This window comes from Eschrichtius robustus, chromosome X (assembly GCF_028021215.1).
Source record: "Eschrichtius robustus isolate mEscRob2 chromosome X, mEscRob2.pri, whole genome shotgun sequence".
NCBI classification, from domain to species: Eukaryota; Metazoa; Chordata; class Mammalia; order Artiodactyla; family Eschrichtiidae; genus Eschrichtius; species Eschrichtius robustus.
In genome coordinates this window covers 36,113,164-36,140,419 of record NC_090845.1, presented here as the reverse complement: position 1 = coordinate 36,140,419, position 27,256 = coordinate 36,113,164, and the positions used below count along the sequence as shown (strand labels likewise).

Here is a 27,256-nt window from a genome sequence, read left to right as displayed (position 1 = left end):
ACTAGAGAGACTGCGTGCTGCAAACTACAGAGCCCACGCGCCCTGGAGCCGGCGCGCCGCAACTAGAGAACAGAAAACCTGCACGCCACAACTAGAGTAGCCTGCGTGCCGCAACAAAGAGCCCGCATGCTGCAACGAAAGATCCCACATGCCTCAATGAAGATCCTGCAGGCCACAACTAAGACCCGACACAGCCAAATAATAAAAATTAAATAAATAAATAAATAAATAAATAATAAATAAATCTTTTTAAAAAATAAAGAAAGAAAGAAAACTTGCGATTTGTGTCGATTTAATGTGTTTCGAAACTGTCTCGGGAATTCCCTGGTGGTCCAGTGGTTAGGACTCTGCGCTTTCACTGCCCTGGGCCCGGGTTCAATCCCTGGCCAAGGAACTAAGTTCCCGCAAGCCGCACAGTGTGGCCAAAAAAAGAAAAAAGAAAAGAAATTGTCTCAAGGAAAGGGGGCACTGTGAAATATTCATGTCTGCAGATGATACCAAGCACTTTCCGGTAGTAAAACACTTGGCTCATAGGAACATACCAGGAGATCTCTCAAAGCCATGTGAACAGACAGGCAACTGTTTATTATCTATAGTCTTAAAATCATAGCAGAAATTGATCTCATATGTAACTATCAAACCAAGTCTTCCACCTGGAAACACCTTGACATAAATATCATCTGTTTCCTGGCCTGACGAGGAACAAGGACGTATTCTACTAGTCTGAAACTCAAAGGATACCTTTCTTGAGTATCAAAAACAGTAGAAAGATGCTCATCATCGCTAATTATTAGAGAAATGCAAATCCAAACTGCAATGAGGTACTAACTCACACCAGTCAGAAGGACCATCATTAAAAAGTCTACAAATAATAAATGCTGGAGAGGGTATGGAGAAAGGGGACCCTCTTACTCTGTTGGTGGGAATGCAAGTTGGTGCAGCCACTACGGAAAACTGTATGGAGGTTCCTCAAGAAACTAAAAATAGAGTTGCCATATGATCGAGCAATCCCACTCCTAGGCATATACTCACACAAAACCATAATTCAAAAAGATACATGCACCCCGATGTTCACAGCAACACTATTTACAATAGCCAAGACATGGAAACAACCTAAATGTCCATCGACAGATGAATGGATAAAGAAGATGTGGTACACATATACAATGGAATATTACTCAGCCATTAAAAGGAACAAAAGAATGCCATTTGCAGCAACATGGATGGACCTAGAGACTATCATACTGAGCAAAGTAAGCCAGAAAGAGAATGACAAATATCGTTCGACATCACTTATGTGTGGAATCTAAAATATGACACAAATGAACATATCTATGAAACAAAAACAGACTCACAAATGTAGAGAGCAGACTTGTGGTGGCCAAGGGGGAGGAGGATGGGAGAGGGAAGGATGGGGAGTTTGGGATTAGCAGATGCAAACTATTATATATAGATGGATAAATAACAAGGTCCTACTGTATAGCATAGGGAACCATATACAATATCCTGTGATAAACCATAATGGAAAATATGAAAAAGAATATATATACATGTAGAACTGAGTCACTTTGCTGTACAGTGGAAATTAAACACAACACTGTAAATCAACTATACTCCAATAAAATTTTTTTAAAAACCAGGAGAAAGTCCTGTTATCCACATGGTAAATTACTCAGAGAGAGAGGACGTGGAGATAGAATCAGTACAATAAGAAGTAGGAAACCTGCATTTGTTTTAAAAAACAAACAAACAAAAAGGATAAAATACTGGGCTTTTAAAGATTATTGCTATGACAATGAAAGGATAGAATTGACTTGATGGGAGGGAATTGGGCATTCATACACAAAAAAGATAATTTAAAGAGAACATGTTGCCCTTGAAAAATTCTTTAAAACTACTTCTGCTGCTGAATACAGGTACATACTAGTTTTAATTTTTATAAAGAGATAGCTGAAGTTTACTTCTAAACTGTCTCTAAATTGAATTTGTGTAAACTAAATAATTTTAAATGCAGCAAAAAAGGAGTTACATGCACAGCAAAGGCAGTTATCAGTACTTAATTTTTCCCATTTACCTCTTTAGGTGCTTATGGGGACTTATATTTCCATAGATAAAGATTATTTCAAAAAACACTTTCAGCAGTTTTCCTAGTTATCAGTATGTGGTACAAGAAATGTCAAATCACCATTTCTTTGAAATTCATTGAGGATGAATATAAATGTTGCTTTATGTGCTATGATTTTTTTCTTAAATGCGTCACTGAAAATCACCACTGACATTTAATTGCTTTCAGAGTCCATAAAAAGGAAGATGAGATTTGTGCTGAGGAATAAACGAATCTGATCCATAAGATGCATGATCTTAATTGCTGCACCCATTTTCTCAAATTGCTGGTTGTCTCCCAACATTCCTTTTACCCTTTTAGAGCCATAAAACTTCCAAAAGTGAGTTGTTCACATGGCCACGCAGAGTAAAAACTACATTTCCCAGTTAAATATGCAAGCTCCCTTGCAGCTAAGTATGGCCATGTGACTACACTCTGGCCAACAGGATGTAAGCAAGGTCATCTGTGAAACTTCTCAGAAATGTCCTTAAGGAAAGGGAAACTGTCTTTTTTTCTGCCCTTGTCCCTTCTCCCTGCTGACTGGAATTAGGGCAGTATGACGGGAGCTGGAGCAGCCATCTTGGTCCATGAGGTGTGACTCAGACTGTTCCCTTGACCACACTTTAGACAGGCTCCTCTGAGGTCTCTTTTCGACTAGACCTCGTCCTTGGGCCCTGTCTTCAACCTGCAGAGCCCAGATTCAGTGAGAGTCCTGCTAAATCAGTTTAGCGAGAATCCCATGCCCCCCGCCCCCTTGATATCTGACATCACTCTGGCCTGCCTTCAGCAAGAATTCTGTTAAGTCAATTTAGTAAGAATCCCCTTACCATCAATGTCTCCTCTTAAGTAATTTTCCATTAATTGACCCCCTCACTCTACTTACTGGCTATATGTCCCCAGCTGCTTTTGCTCTATTTGGAGTTGAACCTGATCTCCCTCTCCTACTACCATAGTCTTTGTTTTTACTTTTATTTTTTCATGATAGTCTTGAAATCTATGGCAATAGTCCTGAATAGAGTCTTCCTTACCATTTTAATAAGTGTCAGAATAACTTTTTACTTTAACAGGTGTTAGCCCATGTTGAAGAGGGCAGAACAGCCAATTAGAAGGACCCTGGGCCTCTGATGATCATGAAGCCACCATTACCAGCCCTGGGTTGCTTTCCTCATGACTTCATCAAGGTAAAAAAAGAAAAAAACCTTCTCTCTTACTTAAGCCACTGTTATTTTGATTTTCTGACGCTCAGAGCTGAACTTACCCTAATTTCCATACCAATAAATAGCATGTATGCTGTTACAGAAGTAGAGAAGAATGCAAATCCTGCCTTTAAAATACGAATTGTAGAGAGTCTGGCAAAGATGTAAGTTATTTGTATTTTAAATCAAATTGACATATTCTTTGTGTAAGTTATTGTGAAAGTGGAGACTTTGCACAATCCAATAAAATATAACTTTGCTTCTGTTAAATTAGAAATTAATTCATCTCCATCTCCTATGCCTTGTACATAATAAGTACTCAATGAATTTTTGCTGAATCTTGGAAATTATTCCCAATATATGACAAAAATAATTCATACAAATAAATGTTAAAACAACACTAACATCCAATAATAATAGACAATGCGAATAAAAAATCCACTTAAGAGGGAATACAAACGGCTAACAATCATGTAAAAATACTAATAATCACACAAATGCAAATTAACATAGGCCACTACTTTATCAAATTAGTAAAGATTTATAACAATAATTCTGATGTTGGCAGTGATATAATGTAATAGGCTAGTGAAGAGGAAACGGACACATTTCTGGAAAACAATTTTTCAATTTAAAGGAAATATAAATCAAAATATGAATCATAATACAGTAAAAAATTAAGACAGAAGATTTAAGAATAAGGATGTTCATGGAAACTAGAATAGTTAAAATATTGCACATCCATGTTATGAAATCTTATCCAGCTAATAAAAATGATGCTTCAAAAGAATTTTGAATGACATCAAAAATGTTCATTAAATAACATTAAGCAAAGATAGAGGATACAAAGTTACATATATAATGTGGTTCCAATTATGTGAAAATTACATGTACACAAAGAAAAGCAAGAGAAACCAAATTCAACAAAAGTGGAAAATATCTCTGGTAAGAGGGATCTCATGTGAGTTTATAAAGTTCATACTATATGTATTTTCTAATTTTCTATAATAAACATAACTACTTCCATAATGAAAAATGTATCAGAAGATATTAAATATTTCTTTAATTGTGAATTAAGAATTTATAATACAAAAATATTGTAGATATTGATGCCCTTTATAGATCCTAGTGCATTATTGAGTTTAAAAACTTAAAAAATCTCTTGCCGTTAGAAGTTTTATCAATTTTAGATATTTGCATGAAATGTTTACCAGTTATGCTTAATTACTCTGCAATGAAATAATGATTAGAAAAATTATTAAATGCATGTCAGCCTAATCTTATTATACAGTTAAATCAATTAAACCCTAGCTCCTATTACTATAGGAACCTTCAGATAAACTGTTGATATAAAATGGTCATATTCCTGAAATCTAAAATGTTAGAGGTAACTATCTATCTATCTATCTATCTATCTGTTTATTTATGGCTGCGTTGGGTCTTCGTTGCTGCGCGCGGGCTTTCTCTAGTTGTGGCGAGCGGGGGCTACTCTTCGCTGCTGTGCGTGGGCTTCTCATTGCGGTGGCTTCTCTTGCTGCGGAGCACGGGCTCAAGGCACTCGGGCTTCAGTAGCTGTGGCTCGAAGGCTCTAGAGCGCAGGCTCAGTAGTTACGGCGCACGGGCCTAGTTGCTCCGCGGCCTGTGGGATCTTCCCGGACCAGGGCTCGAACCCGTGTCCCCTGCATTGGCAGGCGGATTCTTAACCACTGCACCACCAGGGAAGCCCGAGGTAACATTTTTGTTAGTGAAGAGTTCACTTATATTTCCTTAGAAATAAAATGCCCATTTCCCCAGGGATACAGTTGGTATTAGCTTAGTTAGATCTTCCCTTATGAACTGACCTAACTTTGGGAGATGAGTCTTCATTCACTCTCTCAGCCCTGACATCCTACCCTACAGACATTCAGCCATGCTGTAGATTACATGGGCTTTATAGTTCTGTGTTTCTTCAATTTACAGTAAAAGGGAATGGTAGTTTCCTGAATGTGAGTGCAAATGAATCCCTGCTGCCTAGGGGTAATGTCCTCTACACCAATTCTGGCTAGAGACAGTACACAAGGAAAGAAAAGGATAGTGAAAGGGGAATTCGGAGAATCAAAGAGATATATACAGCTGACTCTTGAACAACACGGGTTTGAACTGCATGGGGCCACTTATATGTGGATTTTTTTTCAATAGTAAATACTACAGTATTACGTGATCTGCAGTTAGTTGAATCCTTGGATACAGAACCATGGATACAGAGGGCCAACTGTAAGTTATACTCTGATTTTTGACTGCACAAAGGGTGAGTGCCCCTAACCCGTGCATTGTTCAAGGATCAACTGTGTGTGTGTGTATACACACACACACACACACACACACACATACATATTACATATATACACACACAAACTCTACATAGGTAACAATTTTGCTCATGACTATGATGACCATATTATTTCAAACAAAAAAAAAAACAGTCTGGCAAGTATAAGTTTAATTATTTAGACAATCTAGGGTTTAAAATGTCACCAAATACCAGGTATTTGTGACCCTGTGTCTATGATAAGACTTACAATAAGAATTACTTGAAGGAAAATCCTGTAAATCAAATTTTAAGTTAGTTTCCCTATATGTGTATATATATTGAAATTAGTAAGGTCTTTAGTGGGAAAACCCCTAAGGCTTTAAATTTGTTTAAGGCAGAGCCAGATTTTTTTTTCCACATCTCTGTGACTCATTAAGAGTTTGGGTTCCATTTGAGAACAACGATGGTCATGCTGGGAGGTTCTGTTAATCCATTAAGAAGCTTTGTGGCAATTCTATTAGGATTAAAACAAGACGTTTACCAAACTAGAAGTCCACTCCAATAGTTCTCCTGGTGTTTTATGGGGACAGTCAGTCTACGCTCTTGAGAAGGTCAAACCAATTCTGTTCTTGGTGGCAGTGATAAGATTTGAAAAAACAGCCCCACAGATCAAACATTTGTAGGGTATTTAAGATATTGTTTTTGGCACTTGTTGGTCGCCCTTGCTTCCCGGGTGAATGGATAATTCTTGAAATCGCTTCAAATCCATTTGAACCAAATATTTAGCTTATCTGCAGGATTCCAAACAGCCAATTTAAATGCACTTTCCCCTTTTGTTTCTCCCTCCTTCTCTCTCTTCCCCCATCCTGCTGTAAAATGATGGAATCAAATCCAAAGACAAAGCCATAAGGTGGATGGCAGTTCCCAGGCTGATCTCTGTGGTCTCTTGATGATACTAACCTCTGGTTTGCTTGGTGGCCCGTCTCAGCTGGGCTAGCTGTGTGGAACAAATCATTATACGCTCGCACTTTGGTTCTCAGTCAGCATAAAGGGTAGAACAACATAAGGAACTCTTGTCAGTTTTTATTGTGTGAGAGCAACGCTTCAATAAAAGTCATAGTAACTTTGGATAATGTTATACAGCTTACAGGTCAGAGCTTTCAGTAAATACCAGGCTAAAGAAATGTTTTCTGTTTTGTTCCATTTCTCTGACAGCTATTAGTAAAGCTGTGGGCTTTCAACAGGGTCGGAATAGGCGCAATTACCGCATAAGCATCTCAGCACAGAGGAAAAGGAAGCAATATGGAATGAGAGAATCTCGGCTCTGATCTTTATCAGTTGGGCAAATTATTTAATCTAAGGTTCAGTTGCCGCAGCTATACTACATTATAATAGTACATACACCTCAGGGATGACATGAGGATTAAATGAGTATCCATTTGTGAATTGAGTAATCCATTCTCCGGCGTGAGGGAGGCACTGGAGAGTTTGACACCTCTTTTATTCTAGCCCCCCTGAGAGGTCAGATATATCACTCAGAAGTTAAAAGTGACCTAAGAGTGGAGCGTGAGCTCTGGGGCCAGACTGTGGGGAATGCAAATCACAGTTCTGCTACTTACTTACTAGCTGTGCGATCTCGGATGAGTTATTTAACTTTGCACTTCAGTTCCCCCACCTATAAATTGGGAAATTAATACTTCTTACCTCATTGGGAAAATGGAGTTGTAATCTGTCCCTTGCAATTGTGCAGAACCTCCTGCTATTTCTTGCTATTTTCTATACCTCCAGATTCATTTTGTTGTTCTTCTACAGAGGCAATGAAACACATTGAAGCTGTCCAGCACAAGAGCCACTACAAATTGGGTGAGGCATCAAAATCTCCTAGAGATGGAAGGACCCTGTGAAATCATCTAACCTCCCAGACAGAAGCCCATGTTCTACCTCTGATAGCTGACGGCTTCTAGTCAAACTCCATCTTCTCTCTTAGGCTATAAATGTCCTGCTTCTCCCCAAGATGGCTTATCAAGCTTTCAGGTGTATGCAGCTATTCCCAAGGCTAGAATTTACCAAGGTGCTGTTTTCAACACCAAAGGTCAGCAAACGACAGCCCTTGGGCCAAATCCAGCCCACTGCCTATTTTTATAAATAAAGCTTTATTGGAACACAGCCACATCCATTGGTTTACATATTGTCTATTGCTTCTTTCACCTTGCAATGGCCGAGTGAAATAGTCACAACAGAGAGCATATGCCCTGTAGAGCATGAAACATTCTCTATCCGGCCTTTTACATAAAGTTTGCTGACCCTTGGTTTAGACCACAGATAAAGCCTGATCCATGACTGCAAACTGTTTTATGTTTATGGACCCAACAAGCATTAAGATTGTGTCTCTGCTCACCTGCATTATTCTAACAATGAATGCAGAGTGCTTGGCTCATAGAACATGCTCAACAAATGTTGATTACTCCTGAGTTCTGGGGATTGTAGGATGCTTTTGGCTGCACGTAACAGAAAATCTGATCCAAACTGCTATAAATAACACCGAAATATATTATATTGCTTAAAGAATAAGGCCAGAAGTGTGGCAGGTTCTAGTATATCAGGATGCTGACAACAATTCTCTGCCAATCTTTTGGCTCCGCTTCATCATTGTGCTGGCTTTTATACTCAGCAGCAACCAGGATGACATGGGTCACTGAACCCATCCAGTGAGAAAGAGAACCTTCCATAAATTCAGGCTATGTATGTCTGAGTGGGTCATCTTTGGTCTCATGTCCACCACCAGACCAATAATAATTGGCAAAGGAATCCCAGTCAAGGGATGACTGTCCTAAAAAAAAAAAAAATCCACTGCTGGAGCTAAGCAAAACTGAGTTTTGGGGTAGGGATGAAGAAAAGAGAAATGTACGCAGTAAGACAACCAATAGAGTTCACCACTGAGACAAGTCCAAGAATAGGTGCCAAACAGAACATAAGGCCAGATAATGTTTTCCTGCATTGTGGCTAAATGGAAATGACAGCCTCTAGGTGACAATATAGCCCACAAATGAACTGCTGAAATGAAGTTGTAACAGGGAAGAACAAAATCTGACTCCGTGCTGGATCTGTTTCTTCTACTTTAACCTTTGCTCTCTGTTGCTTTTTGTTACTATAATCACCAAAAGGATGTTGCCTATAGCTATTAGCATACACAATGGCCTCCCCTGGGGAACCCTGCCCCTCTGCCTGAATGTTAAACTAAAGTGCCTTTGTTCAGCTCACAGGGAAACATTCTGACCCTGCTCACCTGTGAATGGCTGCAAGAAAGAAGAGATAAACACATCCCCCGGGGGCTTCCCTGGTGGCACAGTGGTTGAGAATCTGCCTGCCAATGCAGGGGACACGGGTTCGAGCCCTGGTCTGGGAAGATCCCACATGCCACGGAGCAAGTAGGCCCGTGAGCCACAACTACTGAGCCTGCGCATCTGGAGCCTGTGCTCCGCAACGAGAGGCCGCGATAGTGAGAGGCCCGCGCATCGTGATGAAGAGTGGCCCCCGCTTGCCACAACTAGAGAAAGCCCTCGCACAGAAACGAAGACCCAACAAACACAGCCAAAAATAAATAAATAAATAAATAAGTCGAACACACGCAAAAAAAACACATCCCCTCTCTGAGGCTGGCCAAATCAGGAGATGTGTTGTAAGACTTATGGCCTTTTTACATTACTTCCTCACCTCCTCCCCCTCTCTGTTCTATAAAAGAAACTGGCATCCAGACCCCGATAAGATGGTACTCTGGGACATTACTCTGCCATCTTCTCGGATGCCCAGCTTTCCGAATAAAGTCGTCTCCCTTGCCTCAACACCTCGTCTCCCGATTTATTGGCCTGTTGTGCGGCGAGCAGAGTGAGCTTGGACTCGGTAACACAGTCACTTATAAGTTGAAGATTTCCTATATATAGGCCAATACCACAAAGTAGACATTGAACAGTATTTGTTTTTAGGTGTGAAAGATCAAGTAGGGTAAGAATTTTTTAATGAGGTTTTTTTTGGAGTAGATACTATGCAGCATGTATTCATATTTGTTAGGCTGAGTTCTTCCAAAGTTAGAAAAACCTAAGGAACAAAATGATCAATAAAGATTTTTATTTCGTGGTTCCAAATGGTCGGTATTTTTTTCCATTTGCAATTACTGTTGATAGCTCAATTTTCTTCGCCTCAGTTCTTCCCTCTTCCTTCATTGCATTAAAGCCATCAATACAGCTAAGTGATTTGTTCTTCACAGAGAATATTTTAAAAACTTACTTTCTAATAGTTGAAACCTGTGTCTAGATATCTCCTACTTCTTCTTCCTTCTTAGTCAGAAGGAGAAGAATAAATATATTTGAGCCTCTTGGATCAACCTAGAATGCTCTGGTAGTTGGCAAATGTCTCTTCCCAGCCTACAATTCATGCCTGGAGGTAATTATCAGACTTTTCATGTGCCTTTGGGTGCAGAGCACCTTTAGAAGGACCTAGAGGTCAGTCCCACTGAAACCGAGCAGGACCCCGTGGGGCTCCTGGGCACGGAAAGCCTTTCAAACAGTTGCTAATCAGGGAAGGGAGGGGGATGCAGAGACAAGGGAGGAGCAGCCAAGAAACAATAGTGCAGCCTTGGGGCAGGGTCCTGGTTCCCCATCAAGGGATACACATAACAATATCTTTGAGCTCTTCTGCAGAACTAAAAACCCCACCAAATGGAAGATGTTGATGAAGCTACTTGATGAAGCACTCTTCATTCCAGAGAAGGTCACAGTTCACCCATCATCACCTGACTCCAGATGATCTCTGGATTGAAGGAATGCAGGCCCTGCACGCACCCTGCTCCTTATCAGCAACCCCGCCCCCCTGATTATAAAACTCCTCACAAACCCCCTACCCTCACCCCCTGCATTGGGACACACAGTTTTGAGGGCATTAGCCCATTGTGGCCCCCTTTGCAATAAAGCTATTCTTTTCTACCTCACCCAAAACTCTGTCTCCGCGATTTAATTAGGTGTTGGAGTACAGAGGCCAGATTCGGCTTCACCACCTTATTTAATGCCACACACTTCAGTGGCTATACGGACTGTGGAGCACAGTTGGGCGACAGGCCTAAAATGTTGATTCAATGTCATTTTTACACTCTTTCATTGTTATAGTTTTCCTTATCTCTAAGGACAACCTACTCAAGCAAATAAATATACAAACAAACAAGAAATCCACTGCTTCCCAAACTCCAATGTACTAACTTTCCAGATCAGTTTCTTCTTAGTAATCATCATAATTCTTAAAAATTTTCTTTGGCTTCCACTTCCTTCTGAAACTTACTAGCGGAATCTGAAGGCAAATTTGTGGGTCATGGTAAACAGCTGAAACACAGTTGATCTATACTTGCCAATGTCAAAATCCTTTTCCCATTTCAAGGCTAAGCTCAAATGTTAGCTCTTCTGTGAAACCGTTCCTTCAATTTCTATCTTATCCATAATAACTTACTTATTCCTCCAGACTCCCACAAAATATCAATCTACACCTCTGTAGCACAGTGAAAACAATGGTTGTAATAGCTAGCACGAATGTTTACAGTTGCAGTAAAATCTGCTACACCATAAATTCTTTGTGTTGATGATTTTGGAGGATATCAAGGAAAATGGCCTAAGTTCACTGACTGGTCTGGCAAATCTCCTGGTTGGGCTTTTGAGAAGCTAACTCAGAGATGTAGATACCTGTGCAAGTGATTTATGAAGTGCTCTCAGGAGGAATCTGTAAGGGAGTAGGGGAGGCAGGAAAGGGAAGAGAAGGGGGACTAAGGAAGACTGTGATTTTTACCTGAAGGCCAGTCTCAGCATGATCCCATGGGGAGCTCTGAAGCAGAAGTTGCACTGTCGAGTCTGTCTTGCCTTGAGACAAGGGTTTCTACCCATCAGCCACTGGCCCGGGGCGGCCCAGTAGGGACAGAAACTCAAGTTTATCTGGCATTTGTGGCTCTCTACGCCTATGGGCAACTCCAGCCACCCAAAGGTAGTCCTCTAAAGAAGGTAGTAGGTGCCAGTCTTTAGAAGTAAAGCACGTGGAAACTGGGAGATGAGAGCACAGATCCAACAAAGGGGCTCAAAAGGATCGGAGTGGAGCACTGAAGGTATTCACAACAACTCATAAACCAAGGGCAACACAAACCAATGATAAGCCTAATGATGTTAGCCAGCGATTATTAAGTGCTTACTGTAGGCCAGCCTTGTTCTAAGCTCTTGGTAATATTAGCTTATTTAATCCTTACAACAGCCTAATGAGGTAGCTTATGTTATTATTTCTGTTTTGTCAAATGAGGAACCTAGATCTGTGGAGGCAACTAGTCTAAAGTGACACAAAGACTTCATGGTGTAACTAAGATTTGAATCAACAAACATAGGTGGGTGATTCAACAGCAACGCACTCTAAACCCATGCCACCCACGTTGGCGTGGCTTCTCAGTACAGGAAGCTGTGAAGAGTGGCAGAGCCTTGAGTCATTTGGCCTGGGCTCCTGTCTTGGTAGCTCAGAACAAAATGAGACAACGCATCTAACACAGTTAGTGCAGAAAAAAACTGCACGAGCTAAATATTAGCCAGTGCTGTTATTAAAGAAGGGAACAAGACATTGCCGCTTTCCAAAAAAATCTGTTTTCTATGAAAGTATCTCTTAGATCTGTAAAAAGCCTTTCTTCTGCTCTCCTCTAAATGTTTAAAGAGCCAGGAAATCAACAGCTTTATTCTTGATAGCTCTGTTGTATATGACACAATTGTTACCGAGAATAAGGAAAGAAGGCAAGGGAAGATAGAGAAAAAGGAAGAAGGAGTGTAATAGATTATTACTAACAGTTATTGAGAATGACAGGAACAAATATTCTGAACAAAGTCCTGTTCATTGTACTTCAGTCTTTCCTGGGATCTGGTTATTAAATTGTTTTTTCCTAAACAGGGTGATTTTGAATTCCCCCCGAGAATGTTATCAATAATTGCTTTGTACCTTGCCCCCCATAAACAATATAACTTTTTGCAGCACATTAGAAAATTTAGCCACTTTTCATGACTGGACTACCAATGCCAAAAATATTACTGATTTCTTGAAAATCATTAACTGCATTTCACTGCCACCTGAATGCTAAGCACAGAGAAAGTGCAATAATTTTAATCAAAGCCTTTGTTTAAGATTGGCGGAATACCTTGAAATGATGGAAATAAAAATTCTGAGCTCTTCACTATGAAATAAGAATCAATCAAGAATATTTCAATATCTTTCCAATTCTAAGGATCCTAGTTCCTTTAGGCACATTGAATATTTTTGCAACATGTGAAGATAATCTTATGATGAGTTTTCTCCTCAAGTAAAATAAACATAAGCTTCTGATTGCAGTTTTGGTAGACACGCGACGTACAAAAGCTACCTGTTGCACAGTAGTAGGCAGTGACTGTGGAGGGAACTCTGTTTATCTTTGCTCCTCTACTCAGAGGTGAGACGTAATAACCAAATATATTTAACAAGCAGGACAGGACAGGCAGCAACCAAACAGAATGAATGTGGCAACCAATCAGAATGATGCTCCGATCATTCGGAACAGATGATGTAACCATTCAGAATGGATATTGGCTGAAAGACAGATGAGGTCACACCTGGGGATCCAGCTAAATATTAATCCTGCCTACAACTGATGTGAAACTCAACTCTGCCCACATTAATCAACTTTCCTCACACAGAAACTTATTTCAAGAAATTCAGATGATTTCTGGGATACAATGGGAACTTTTCACTTTCCAGATCCCCTTCCTCTCCCAGCTCTGGTCAAGGCAAATTCCCACTAAGACTGACCTAAGAAAGGCATTATAAATAAATAATAGTTAACATTTATTGTGCACTTAAGTACCAGGCACTACACATTATCTTCCTTAATCTTTGCAAAAACCCTATAAGATGAGTGCTACTATTATCCCTGTTTTATTGATGAGGAAACCAAGGCATGGAGAAGTTGAGTCACTGGTTCAAGGTCACACAACTAGTACATCCCAGAGCTGGTACTCAAACCTGGGCAGTCCTTCCACTTACCTATGAGTTATGATGTCACTGGAAAATTGACATTCTCATCAACATGATATTTACAGCTCAATCCCATCCTTCCTTCTAGATAAACGATAAAGTGCCAGAGATGTTTTCTAATATTTGTGCTACTGCTTGCCATCTATGAAGTCACTGACTAACACTTGTCACCAATGTGGTTGCAGTTGCCCCATTTCTGATCTAAATTGCTTCAAACAAACAGAAAGCAGTCAAGGAAGGCAGACAAGATAAAAGAACATTACCTTATTCTCTTGTCCTCTACTTTTTTCAAATATTCATCTCTCTTTAGGACTCCCAGGATCATCTCCTTCTCATGATCTAATAAAAATGACAGGTTGATGAACTCCGAGTTCTTAGACATGGTATTTCAGCAGTAGCTCTGAGTAGCAGTGGTTGAATCTTCCAGGTGAATTGATATCCACAATTCTTAAGGTCTCCCTGAGCAACCCAGAGTCACTCAGTTGCTTGATGTAGAGAGGCTTTTACAAGGTCTCTGAAGAACTGCTGATGGTAGATAGGGATTCTTCCAGGCAACACAGAAAACAAGCTCCACTGGGATTACATTTCAAGAAAGTCATTATTCTTTTAACTGAAAAGATCTCCAAAGCCTTCGTGGTGGTGTACAGTCCGGTGGCAGCTGAGTTTCCCTAATGATGCTCAACATTAACCCAGAAAGTTACAGAGCAGGAAACAGATCCGCTGGGACAGAATCCAGAAAACACTGCGAAGGTAGAAAAAACAAAGGAGAGGAAAATTAGGCCATTTTCCTCAGAGCACTTGTAAGAGTGTCTAATTTTTGAAACAGTGACGTACCTAACTCAAAAAACACTTTTTAATCAGTAAACATGCATTTATGAAATACTTATTGTATTTATTACCATCAAAGAGTACTTATATTTAGTTGATTCCAGGTTCTCTAGGTCAATTCTGCTTCTTCCATTATAACGAGCTTCCTCTACCAGCCAGATCCCGTTACCACCCTTGATCCATGGGTCACCGCTTTGGGACTCTAAGAGCACAGTCTGGACTGCCCACAACAGGACAGGTCCCTTAGGTGGCTCCATCATGCCCTCCCTCCCTCCCTCCCCCAAACTAGGACCACCACATAAAAAAGCATTGCTGGCAAAACAAATATGAACCTAAATCTCTCTCACAAACATGTTGAATGAAAAAACTTAAGTTGCAGAAGAATTCATGCAGGATAATAGCATATGCATGAAGGAAATAATTTTCAAAGACATTACATCTAATTTAGGACCACATACATTTGGAGTATAAATATAAGGAAATTCATGGGGAGTTCTGAGAGATGCAATCAGAGAGGAGAACACAGGAACTTCAACTACTGGGTGATGTTTTATTCTCAATATAGGTTTATATCTTACTACGTACATGGTTGTTTATGAGCTATTCCAGCTCTGTATTACATACCGCAAAATAGATGTTTTAAAACTATCCCTTTGTCAACATAAGCTCACCAGGCCCTCTCCATCATATCAACTCTTGGGCACATTCTTTCATTGGCTTGTTACCTGGATTCTCTCTGCACATCCCCTTAAGAATGATGGCTCTTAGTGTGACCTACTGGGTTTTGTGATTCGGCATCAACCCACGACACTGTTCCTCAGCTTCCCTTCAGGTCTCTGAACTACAATCCATATGCAGGTTACACTTGGTTTGGTTGGTTCTAGCCAGGTTTCTAAGCGTAACTAGATATTTACTCAGAGGTTGCTTTCGGACCTCCCAGTTACCATAAGGTCAGGTTGACTCAAATTCTCAGATCTGAAAGGATAGGCTCTAGTCCAGGGCCTCTTTAACTTTCCAAAGTCCCCATGTGTTTGTTCTCTACATTGTATAACGAAGCCAGAACTTTGCTGAAATGGCTCAGAACTGAACTGCTTCCTAAAGACCAAGAGCTATCCCCCTTGGAGGAAACTGGCTAGGTCTCAGAGAGTGTAGACTCTCTAAATATACTCCAGGCCTTTCCTTCATCTCCAAAGTTCTAGAGGCTACAGGGCCCAGAGGACCCCAAGATTGACATGAAGAGGAAACAACAAGGTTAAGAGTAAAAGGGGCTCTTCAGAAAGGTTTGGGGGTTTTGTTTTGTTTTTCCTTTTTTTTTTAATTGAAGATAGTTGACTTACAATGTCGTGTTAGGTTCAGGTGTGCAGCACAGTGATGTAGTGTGTGTGTGTGTGTGTGTGTGTGTGTGTGTGTGTGTGTGTGTGTGTGTGTGTGTGTGTGTGTGTGTGTGTGTGTGTGTATTCTTTTTCAGATTCTTTTCACATATAGGTTATTACAAAATATTGAGTATAGTTCCCTGTGCTACACATTAGGTCCTTGTTGGTTATCTATTTTATATATAGTAGTGTGTATATGTTAATCCTATCCTCCTAATTAATCCCTCCCCCTGACCCTTCCCCTTTGGTAACTGAACTTATTTAACAGAAATAGACCCACAGACATAGAAAGGTTTGGTTTTTACATCACTGTCAATTGTGGTCTCTGTCAGATAAAGAGCACAGCTGTTTTTCTAACCCTTGTGTGTCTCATCTGGTTTCATGCAGAAATAGAAAAAGCACTTGGTAACTCAGTTAATGAACATCTTATCATCACAGCCAGGTTCACTTAAGACATATTTTGTATTTGAAATGTCAGATTTAGAATGTCCTATGTGAATATTCTATAGAATTGTATTTAGAATTTATTTAAAGGGTTGGGAGCTATAAAAATGCTTGACTTGAAGCTTATGGTTTTCCTCGCCTTGGGCTTAAGTTTGTGCAAGTCTGCCCTCTAAAAATCCAAGAGTCTACTCATGAGGAGAATAAACGGAGGGGAGTAGTAACACCATGGGGCCAGCACAGGAAGGTGACAGAGAAGATGGGAAATGAAGCATGGATATAAGAAAAATGAAATTAGTCAGTGAGAGCTTAATTAACAAAATTAGCCCTAAATGGATTTGTACCCATCTATACCTGGATTGCTAGAGATGATTTATAAATGAGTGACCAAGGAGATCAGAAGTAGCCAACATTTTATCAAGAAAATCAGGATGTTTCCTCCAGAAGCCAGGACCGGACCGTGAGTATAATTTACTAACATGGAATGGAAATGGTGGTCATCCAGCCCTTCTGGAGAAAAACAGGGTGGAGCAGAGGAGACAATACGCTTGGGCAGAGAGAGAGGAGTTCCAAGGAGCTAGACGCTGATGGTGCCCATCCGGACTCTGACCAGAGCAGAAGCATTTGGGCCTCAAGATGAAAATAACCTATTTATTCCTGGTAGTACACGTTCCATGTTGGGTGATGAGGCTTCAGTCTGACAAATTTTCATGTCATGAATCACTCAAAGCAGACAACTGTTTCCTCTTGCTTGACTTTTACTTCCTTCTGGACACTTCCGGTTTAAGTTGGCTTCCCCTAGAGCTCTCCCTTCAGGGAGTGGATGCCCTGGTCCTGCCAATGGAACCCTCTGTGTCTGGTTTGAACCCATGTCTGATCCGTTCTCTGGATGCTGACCAAATCACATTTCTGAGCCTTTGGAGGACCAGCATCTGGGTTGTGGTAAGTTTACTTAAGTATGCACCTTTCCCCGCCACACCCCCGGCCGTGCCGCACGGCACGTGGGATCTTAGTTCCCCGACCAGGTATTGAACCCGAGCGCCCTGCACTGGAAGCTTGGAGTCTTAACCACTGGACCGCCAGGGAAGTCCCAGTGTGTACCATTTTTGGGTGCCTGTTTTCAGCTAGTTCATAGCCCCTCCTGTTGAATCCCTTACCCACTATGTACACACTTGATTATCAAGTGAAAAAATGAGTACAAATAATCACGAGTGCATTTTATCTAGAGGTGATTCTCATTCGTTCAGTTAAATGTACCCAACACTAGTCAGGAGAGATGAGTTCATTTTTATTTTATTCTTCAAAACCTTCACTTAAACAGATCGCTCTCCTTTAACGTTTCAGATACAGATTTTTCCCTCTCTGGCCAGTAGCCTTGCCGAACTGAGCTAAAATATTTAAAAAGATGACAAGATGGTTTGCATGTCATTCTGCTGCCTTTCAGCATAGACAGCTCAGGACAGGTCATTAAGTCTGCTCGGTGCCACACAAGATGCGATAATCAAAAATTCTCACAGCATCACACAAAGACATAAGTTTCTTAAAAAGCATCTGTTTTGAGTAACACACACCTAAAATTAATAGAGGGCTGGTATTTTCGTCAAAGGAAAGGGTATATCTGAATGTATCTCATTATGGGGTACTTGAAATGCAGCTTTAAAAATAGTAAGTTTTACAAATATAAAATGGGAGTACTTGATATTCTGGATTGGCCAACACATTTCCAAGTCAATGATATAAAAAAAAAAGAAGATGATGGAGGAACTGTTGTAGATTAAGAGACAAAAGAGCCATATAACCAAATAACTAAATACAATACATAAACCTTGATTATTTAGATTAGATCCTTTAGAACAAGAGTTATAAAAACACATTCTGAGGACAGTGAGGAAATTTGAATATGGACCAGATATTAGATATTATGAAATTACTAGCTCTTTTAAGTATGACAATGATATTGTGGTTATTAATAAGAATATTGTTTAAAATGTTTTTACTCTTAGAAGATGCATAATGAAGTATTTAGTTGATAAGTGTGATATTTGTAACTTATTTTCAAATAATTTCAAAAAAGTATTAACTATAGAGATAAAGCAAATATGGCAAAACGTTAGCAACTGCAGAACCCAGTCGGCAAGTCCATGAGTGTTCACTGTACTTCTTCCAATACTTCTGTATGTATGAACATTTTCATTAAAAAACTGAAAGGAAACACATGGGGAGAGTGATAACGGTAAATGAAAGCCTTCAAAATTATATTTATGATGACAACTACACTGTGTGCTATAGACATTATGTGTCCCCTCAAAATTAATATGTTGAAACCTAATCCCCTATGTGATGGTATTTGGAGGTGGAGCCTTTGGGAGGTGATTAGGTCATGAGAGTGGAGCCCTCATGAATGACAAGAGCTCCCTCCTCCCTTCTGCCCTGTAAGGACACAGGAAGAAGTCAGCATCTAAAAGCCAGGAAGTGGGCCCTCACAAAACACCAAATATGCCAGCACCTTCATCTTGGACTTCCCAGCCTCCAGAACTGTGAGAAATTAATGTTTGTTGTTTAAGCCACCCACGGTATTTTTGTTGTAGCAGCTCAAACAGACTGAGATACTGTGTATCATTTTCTACAGAAAAATGCATTAGAAATTAGCATATAAAGCAATTATACTCCAATAAAGATATTAAAAAAAGAGAAATTAGAATAACTATAAATTATTTTTTAAATGACTGAATAACATTGCCTAACCTCAGGTGGGTAATTTATATCTCAAGACCTCTAGGAAGGATGACATGTCACAAATGATCCTCTATACATTTTATCGTCTTCACAAAACAACCATAAGATACACAGTGATAACTGCTAAGGAAGCTATAACCCAGTCTTATCCCAAGATTTATCTTTGTGAAGAATGTTTTTAGCTATGCTTCTTCCATCATTTAAGGTTATGAGACAGATAAAAAAAATTCATTGCACTGTTACTTAGTTATAAATTCAGCTAGTCACAAAAAAAACCCCACAATAACATGCTCGTTTAAAAAAATGTAATGCCAGAGGGACTATAATAGTTATGAAACAGAGACAATGATAACTTAGCTCTTTTGCAGGCAACTGTTTCTAATGCAATATGAAGGACATTAACTCCAAGACTTTTACCACTGGAGGTGATTTGGCAACATGTATCATGTTTAAAAATGTGCAGGAAATTGACCCACCAATTCCAAGTATAAAATGTACCCTTAGGAACTAGTAAGGCACTTGCGAGATTTGCCATAGCCCTGCTTGATAGCTGAAAATTGTAAACAATGTCAGATAACAGGAAATGGGCACACCGATATAACTTAATATATTTATTAAGGTGGAAATATGCATACTATATGTCAAGTTAAAAAAATCAGGTTATTGAACAACGTGTATCATACAATCCTTCTTTAAAAAAATAAAACATGGGCTTCCCCGGTGGTGCAGTGGTTGAGAATCCGCCTGCCAATGCAGGGGACACGGGTTCGAGCCCTGGTCTGGGAAAAGCCCACGTGCCGCGGAGCAACTGGGCCCGTGAGCCACAACTACTGAGCCTGCGCATCTGGAGCCTGTGCTCCGCAACAAGAGAGGCCGCGGCAGTGAGAGGCCCGCGCACCGCGATGAAGAGTGGCCCCCGCTCGCCGCAACTAGAGAGAGCCCTCGCACAGAAACGAAGACCCATTAGGATGAAATTAATACAAATAAAATTAACTTCCTGTTTGCCTGTTACTGTGTGACAACACAACAGTGAGATGGATTTTCAGCGCGCTTATAGGGATGTTTAGGATGCTTAGAAAAACCAGCTAAATAACACATGCAAAATTCACTTGGGAGTGCCTTTCAAATAGGCAAGACTACACATGACTGTCAAGAGGTGAGAACTGCCAGAGGGCTAAAGATGCTATGAGGAGAGAAATGAATAGCTCCTTTGCTATGAATCCCAAGCTGAAAGACTCAAAGGCAGATGCTACAGAATTGCAGGCATTTCTTTTCTTTTTTTAAATAAATTTATGTATTTTATTTATTCATTTTTGACTGCATTGGGTCTTCGTTGCTGTGTGCGGGCTTTCTCTAGTTGCGGCAAGTGGGGGCTACTCTTCATTGCGGTGCACGGGCTTCTCATTGCGGTGGCTTCTCTTGTTGCGGAGCACGGGCTCTAGGCCCGCGGGCTCAGTAGTTATTGCTCGCAGGCTCTAGAGCGCAGGCTCAGTAGCTGTGGTGCACGGGCTTAGCTGCTCCGTGGCATGTGGGATCTTCCTGGACCAGGGCTCGAACCCGTGTCCCCTGCATTGGCAGGCAGATTCTTTTTTTTTTTTTTAATTTATGTTTTATTTATTTACTTTTGGCTGCCTTGGGTCTTCATTGCTGTGCGTGGGTTTTCTCTAGTTGTGGTGAGCGGGGGCTACTCTTCGTTGCGGTGTGCGGGCTTCTCCTTGCGGTGGCTTCTCTTGTTGCAGAGCACGGGCTCTAGGCGTGCGGGTTTCAGTAGTTGTGGCACTTGGGCTCATTAGTTGTGGCTCGCGGGCTCTAGAGCACAGGCTCAGTAGTTGCGGCGCATGGGCTTAGTGGCTCCGCAGCCTGTGGGATCTTCCCGGACCAGGGCTTGAACCCGTGTCCCCTGCATTGGCAGGCGGATTCTTAACCACTGCGCCAGGAGGGAAGCCCAGGCATTTATTTTCAATAGAGCAGTTTCTTCTCACGTGGACAAGTCTGTGTGGCACATTCCATGGGAGTGCAGTAGTTGAATTTTTTTTCAAAATCGTATTGATTCTCCAATCAGTAATAGGAAGGTCAACTAACAATACCATCAGCTTTATAGTGATTCTCCAAGAACAGCATCCTCAAAATGTCCCACAACAGCTAATACTGAGATAATTCAACTAATCCTTATGACGCTCTCGCAAAATCAAGTCTAACACCCCCATTTTATAGACGAGAAAACTGAGACAGAGAGAAATTAATTAACATGCCCAAAGTCACACAGTCAGTAAGTAACTCAGAACAATCTGGTTTCAAGGACCCTGCTTCCAACCATGACAGTGACTGCCTCTCAGGGCCTCCATGGAACAACAGAACCCCACAACTTCTCAGAATCTTTAACGCTCTGATGTTCATTGTGAATTTTCACAGAACTCTCAGTCTGGAAAAAGATATTTAACATTATTGGTTCTTAATCTTGGCATCATGTATTTTGATATTTTTAAAGAGAAGACTGTCTATCTTAAAAAAAAAAACTGGTTAGGAAAAAACCTAAATAAATTCAAGAGAGAAAGTTTTGAAAGAAAAATTAGAAGACACACTTAGATCATAATATCTGGTAGTTCCCCTGCATGCTTTTTAACTATCAAGACCTATACGATTCTGTATTGCCAAAAAAGTTTCACAGAACAGACCATATATAAATTGTAAATATCTGTACAAAGGAAGCCAGTATAAATAAAGTGAAAAGAAACAAGAGACAAGCTGGGAGAATAAGATTTGTTCCATATAAACCAGAAAAAGGATTAATATCTAGAAAATATAAAGAGCTCCTACAAATTACAAGAAAGTAAACCAGTAAAATGAGGGGCAAAAATACAAACAGGTAACCCACAGTATTAGCAATTCACAAGCAATTCACATAAACATGAAAAGATGCTTATTTAGCTCACTAGTCATTCAATGCAAATTACAAGGAGAACACTTTTTAGTTTTCCTATTAGATTATGAAAATGTAAAAAACAAAAATCAATTATCATCCAGTGTTTGGTGAGGGTGCGTGGAAATGGGCATACTCATGCCCCATTGGTGGAAGTGGAGATAGGTTCAACCCTTAGCTGAGAGAGAATTCTCCATGGGCTCTTCCATATTTACATGTCTTGTGAGCAGAGGCACTAAATGGTCTTTTGTTCTGGACGATCCTTCCAGAAATGTTTGCAGAGTGACCAGTAAAAGACATAGTATGTCTCTCTCTGGAGCAAAGGGAAGATTTGCTTACAATTTGTTTAGTAAAGCAAAACTCTCCCTCAAGGGCAGACGGCAGATTTGCTTGTGGTCCACTGTAAAAAATTTGGATACATGTTCAGGGTTCCTCAGCTGTTACGCAAATCCACTGCATGCGCAATTTTCACCTGGGCACTTGCGGGCAAGGGGAACCAACACAAACGTGAAGCTCACGAGAGTTGCTGTGAGGAATAAAATACATTGTATATGACCCAGGAATGTGTGTCTTCGATCACCAAACGTAAAACACTGACAGGCCTACTTCTTAGCTTGAAAGTAGGGTAAAATCTCACAGCCTTTATGGTTCCTGTCAACCTTTTTCGAGGATGAATTGAATTTTTCAAAATTGGTCAAAGGGTACAAGATTTCAGTTATGTTAGATGATTAGCTCCTAGGGATCTACAGGACAGCCCAGTGCCCACAGCTAACAATACTGTGCTGTTTATTTAAAACTTTGCTACGTGTTAGCATGAATACACAATACATACATACAAACATAAATTGGATGAGGGAAAACTTTTGGAGGTGATGGATATGTTTACGGCATTGTGGTGATGGTTTCATAGGTGTATACTTACCTCCAAACTCATTAAGTTGTATACATTAAATACGTACAGCTTTTTTACGTCAATCGTACCTCAATAAAGTTTTTTAAATTAAGTTTTGAATGTTTTTGACCACTTTTAAGAATCTATCTTACAGAAAAATTAATACCTGTGTGTACATATGAGGATAATGTAGAGATACTCATTACAGCGTAACCATCAAGAGTGAAAATTCTGAAATAGCCTGAAGTTATAGTAATATCATGGTACATATTGAAGTGAGGTATTTAAAAATATATATTGACATGTAAATAACTAAGCTACATTGTTAGTTGAAAACAGAAGGATATTCATGCTTTTAAATGCATACAGATGTAATGTAATGCGGTCAGTATACACACATATAATACATGTGAATGTATAGGTAAAGGCACAGTATGATACATGTTGCCTATAAAGATGGTAGCTGGATTGTCAAGGGTTGGAGAAGAGATGAAAGGGGGCTTATTCACATATTGTTTTTTTTTATACATGTTCATATAATCATATATTATATATGTCTTTAAAATTTTTTAAGAAGCGATAAGGTGTGGTTAGAAGCAAAAGAGAGAGAAGCCAAAAATAATGTTTTAAATGTGACCTTAGAAGAATACAGGTGACACTGCCAGCAACAGGGAAGTTGGGGAGATGTGCTGGTTTGGGTGGGTGATAATCGATTTTGGTTTTAGACATGTTGTGAAATAGGTGATACCACCCTGACTCTTCAGCATCACAGTTTCCCGCCTCCATTCTTGCTCTCCTACATCAGATTCTTCCAAAACATAAATGAGACCATTGTCACTCCTATGCTTAAATCCTTCAGTGTCTTTCCTTTGCCCTTAAAAGTTCAAACTTGCTTAATATGGTTTAAAAAAAAAAAAACCCTTCAGGATCCAGCTCTTGCCTATCCCTCTCTCTCATATCTATCCTTTAACCACACTCAACACTTCATTCCTCTAAAGAAGCCATGGTCTTCTTCACCTCCAGATCTTCCAATTTGCAAGACTCTCTGCCTGGAACACTTTCCCCCTCCCCTCATCTTCTAACTGCTAAGCATCCACAGGTATCTGCTTAAATGCCTCTTAGTCTAGCTCAGGTATCTGTGAGAGGCTGAATAATGGCCCCCAAGATGATCATGTCCTCATCACTAGAACCTCTGCATATGTGACTAGGTCAAGGATCTTGTGATGGGGAAATTATCTTAGATCATCCAGATGGGCCTAATGTAATCACAAGGGCCCTTACAAGATGGAGGTAGTACAGTTAAAGTTAGAAAAGGAAGTGTGATGAAATAAGCAGAGGTCGGAGTGATGGTCTTCAAAGATGGAGAAAGGGGCCCTGAGCCAAGGAATGCAGGCAGCTCCTAGAAGCTGGAAAAGGCAAGGAAATGGATTCTCCCCTGGAGCCTCCAGAGGAAATACAGTCCTGCCAACCCCATGATTTTAGCTTCATAAGACTCATTTCAGACTTGTAATGAATGAGATGAAAAAAATCAGACATTTGAGAAGGAACACCTAAAATAAAAATCTCAGCGTGAGGTGATGCTCTATGCCAAAATGGAGTGTAAAAAAGAAACTAAACCCTGGGCAGATGCTTGAGATGAAGAAGTTGGACAATATTCCAGCTCTGTGGCAGCCACTGCACTGCTAGTGGATTTAGAGTGGAATGTACTACTGACATCACTGTACATGACCTTATGGTGGCCTCCTTACCATGGATGCCTTCTTGTTAACCTGTGGTAGTTTCTCTTTAATCAGACAAAGAGTTAACCTTCTTCTAATAATTCTATGTTACAGAATTTCATTAAATATTGCCACCCTTAGAGCAGATGTATGGAAAATAAACAGAAAAAAATTCTGTTTCAGTCCATTAAAAAAAAATTACTAGGGAGAATATGAGGACAAGAGAAGGCTCCATCATACAAAATGTAGGAAGAAGACCAATGATCGGCATTTCCTTGGAAACCTTCAATGAAAGTGGAGCTTATTAGCTCCAAATACAACATGTACAATCATTCCTTCATGTTTGCTAGCTGATGCTCAGTAACAAACCACCCCCAAAACTTAGCAGCTTAAAACAAAAACTTATCTTTTTACAATTTTGTGGATTGACTGGGCTTAACTGGGAAGCACACATTTGGAATCTCTTACGAGACTGCAGTCAAAGGGCAGGTGGGGCTGAAAGTCACCGGAAGGCCGGACTAGGTGGGATGTTAAGGATGACTTACTCACATAACTGGCAGTTGATGTCAGCTACTGGCTGGGAGCACAGCTGGCTGGGGCAGTGGACCCCAACACCTATACGTAGCGTCTCCCTCATGGTGGTCGCTGGGTAGTCAAGACTTTGTACATGGCAGCTGTCTTCCCCCAGAGCAAGTGTTCTGCCCAAGCAGAAACTGCAAGATATCTTAGGACTTACCATTACTTCTGCCATGTTTTCTTTGTCAAGTCAATCACAAAAGCCATCTCAGATTGAAGGGGGTGAATCAGATTCCAAAGGACTGGGAGTAGCAAAGAATTTGTGGCCCTTTTAGTTTCCCATGTCTTACTTCCTCATATACAGGATATAGAAGTTTGTGGTTACCAGGAATTTGAAGACCAAGGATCACGCATGCTTTCCAGTTCTTGATGGGAATGGAAAAACTGCATGTGTACCATGACTCCCTATTTTTTGTTAATGGCTCAGTACAAGTGTAGGCACTTTTAGCTATACAAAGAGAAGTAAGCAGGGTTTGAAATGCTCAGATGTTCAGACATAAGAACACAAGAGTCATTATTATTTTACACACACAGATGCATAAATCAGTGAAATGGTAGCACAGTCAGCAGAAGTGTAAGTTAATTGAAACTCTTCTATAAACAAACAGTATCAAGGGTACTGGTGGGTATTGGGAGAAAACTGGTTCCAATGGGTTCCAGGGACTCATGAAAGGGTAATAGAACAAGAGAAGAGAATGTTCTCAATGCAGGGCCTGGCGAGTAAAACTAAAGGCTCCTCAAAGTATTTCTGCAAGACTTGTGGATGCCCCATTATTTGCAGTAGAGACTCAAACTTTTTTGAGGGACAGTTGATACCTTAGGCAATCAACAATGACTATAGGAAAAAAATAAATATGTTCTATGTAGAAAAAATACATATATTCTAATGGACAAAGGGGGGAGGGGTAATTTCAGGGATTCATCAACTGTAGTCACCAGAAGATTTTATAGTCCATGGGGTAAGCAATGCTAATACAAAGCCCTCAGAATCAAAGGCTGGCTCTATGCAGCCTCTCAGAGTTGGTGTTGTAGAAAACATGGGGCTTTGGAAACTAATGGGATTCATTTCTACTCGCTGAGAGGATAACATAGACAAGCTACTCTAAGTTTTTGTATCTCGGCTTATTCATCTGTAAAATGGGAATATTAACATGCACTTCCATGGTTTGTTGTTGACTCTTAAAATGAATTAATGTATACAAAGTGCCTAGCACAGTATCTGGCACCTAACAGATGCTCAAAACATTTTAGACCTCTCCATCCTTTCTGCTCTTACACTGAAATTAGCAATGCCATTAAAAAAGATCAGTAAAAACATACCTCCATTCCCTTCAATTCACAAAATACCCAAAGGTCTCTCTCTCTAGCTTCCTAGACTTTCTATTAAGAATTTACAAACTTCTTAGCAATTGCTTAGAAATGCCACAACTTTTATTAAAATAATAAGATTTTTAATAATGCTAAGATTCTTTGACATATGATAACATGCCAGAAGGTTCATAACATGAAGGTAAGTGGAAAAACTCAGGACATAAAGCTACTTATACGGTATGATTCCAAACGTGCTAAAGGAAATACATACACAACTAAATATTATAGAAAATAGAATGAGAGGAAATAAGTCAAAATATTAAGTTTATCTCTGGTTAGTTATATTATAGCTGTATTTTAATTTCTTCTTTATAATTGTCTTCATTTCCGTGTTTCTACAATAAATACATATTACTTATAAAATCAGTTTAAAAAAACAGCAAATGTCATTGCTGTCAAAACTATATTCTAGCCATATTAGCCATGATACACAATGCGTATATCCACTGACCATGCTTGACTGCTGAACAGGGAAAAAAATCAGTAGTAGAGTCATCCGGCTTTGTGGTTAATAAATGTATTTTTAAAATAACGTTTAATTCACTAAGGCATTTTCAGTCTGGAAAAAAACAAAACCAAAGAACAGATACAAAGGGTTACAAAGCATAGAAATGTTCGTTCAATAAACTGCTGGAGCTAGGGAATACATAGATGAAGAAAGCATGGGCTCTGTTCCCAAAGAGCTTGTCTATTTTGTAGTGGAGACAGACAAAAACATTAAAAAAAAAAAAAAAAAAAAAAAAA

At 39.9% G+C, this 27,256-nt stretch overlaps 1 protein-coding gene across 6 annotated transcripts in view; it reads right to left on the bottom strand.

Annotated features, from left to right (window-relative positions):
- SYTL5 (synaptotagmin like 5) overlaps positions 1-27,256 on the bottom strand; it is a 203,072-nt gene that overhangs the window by 90,640 nt on the left and 85,176 nt on the right. For all 6 annotated transcript variants that reach the window (XM_068533212.1, XM_068533214.1, XM_068533213.1 and 3 more), the window contains exon 2: positions 13,921-14,399. In XM_068533212.1, the coding sequence (XP_068389313.1) occupies positions 13,921-14,039 (119 nt within the window). In that variant the 5' untranslated portion in view covers positions 14,040-14,399. The remainder of the gene's footprint in view (positions 1-13,920; positions 14,400-27,256) is intronic.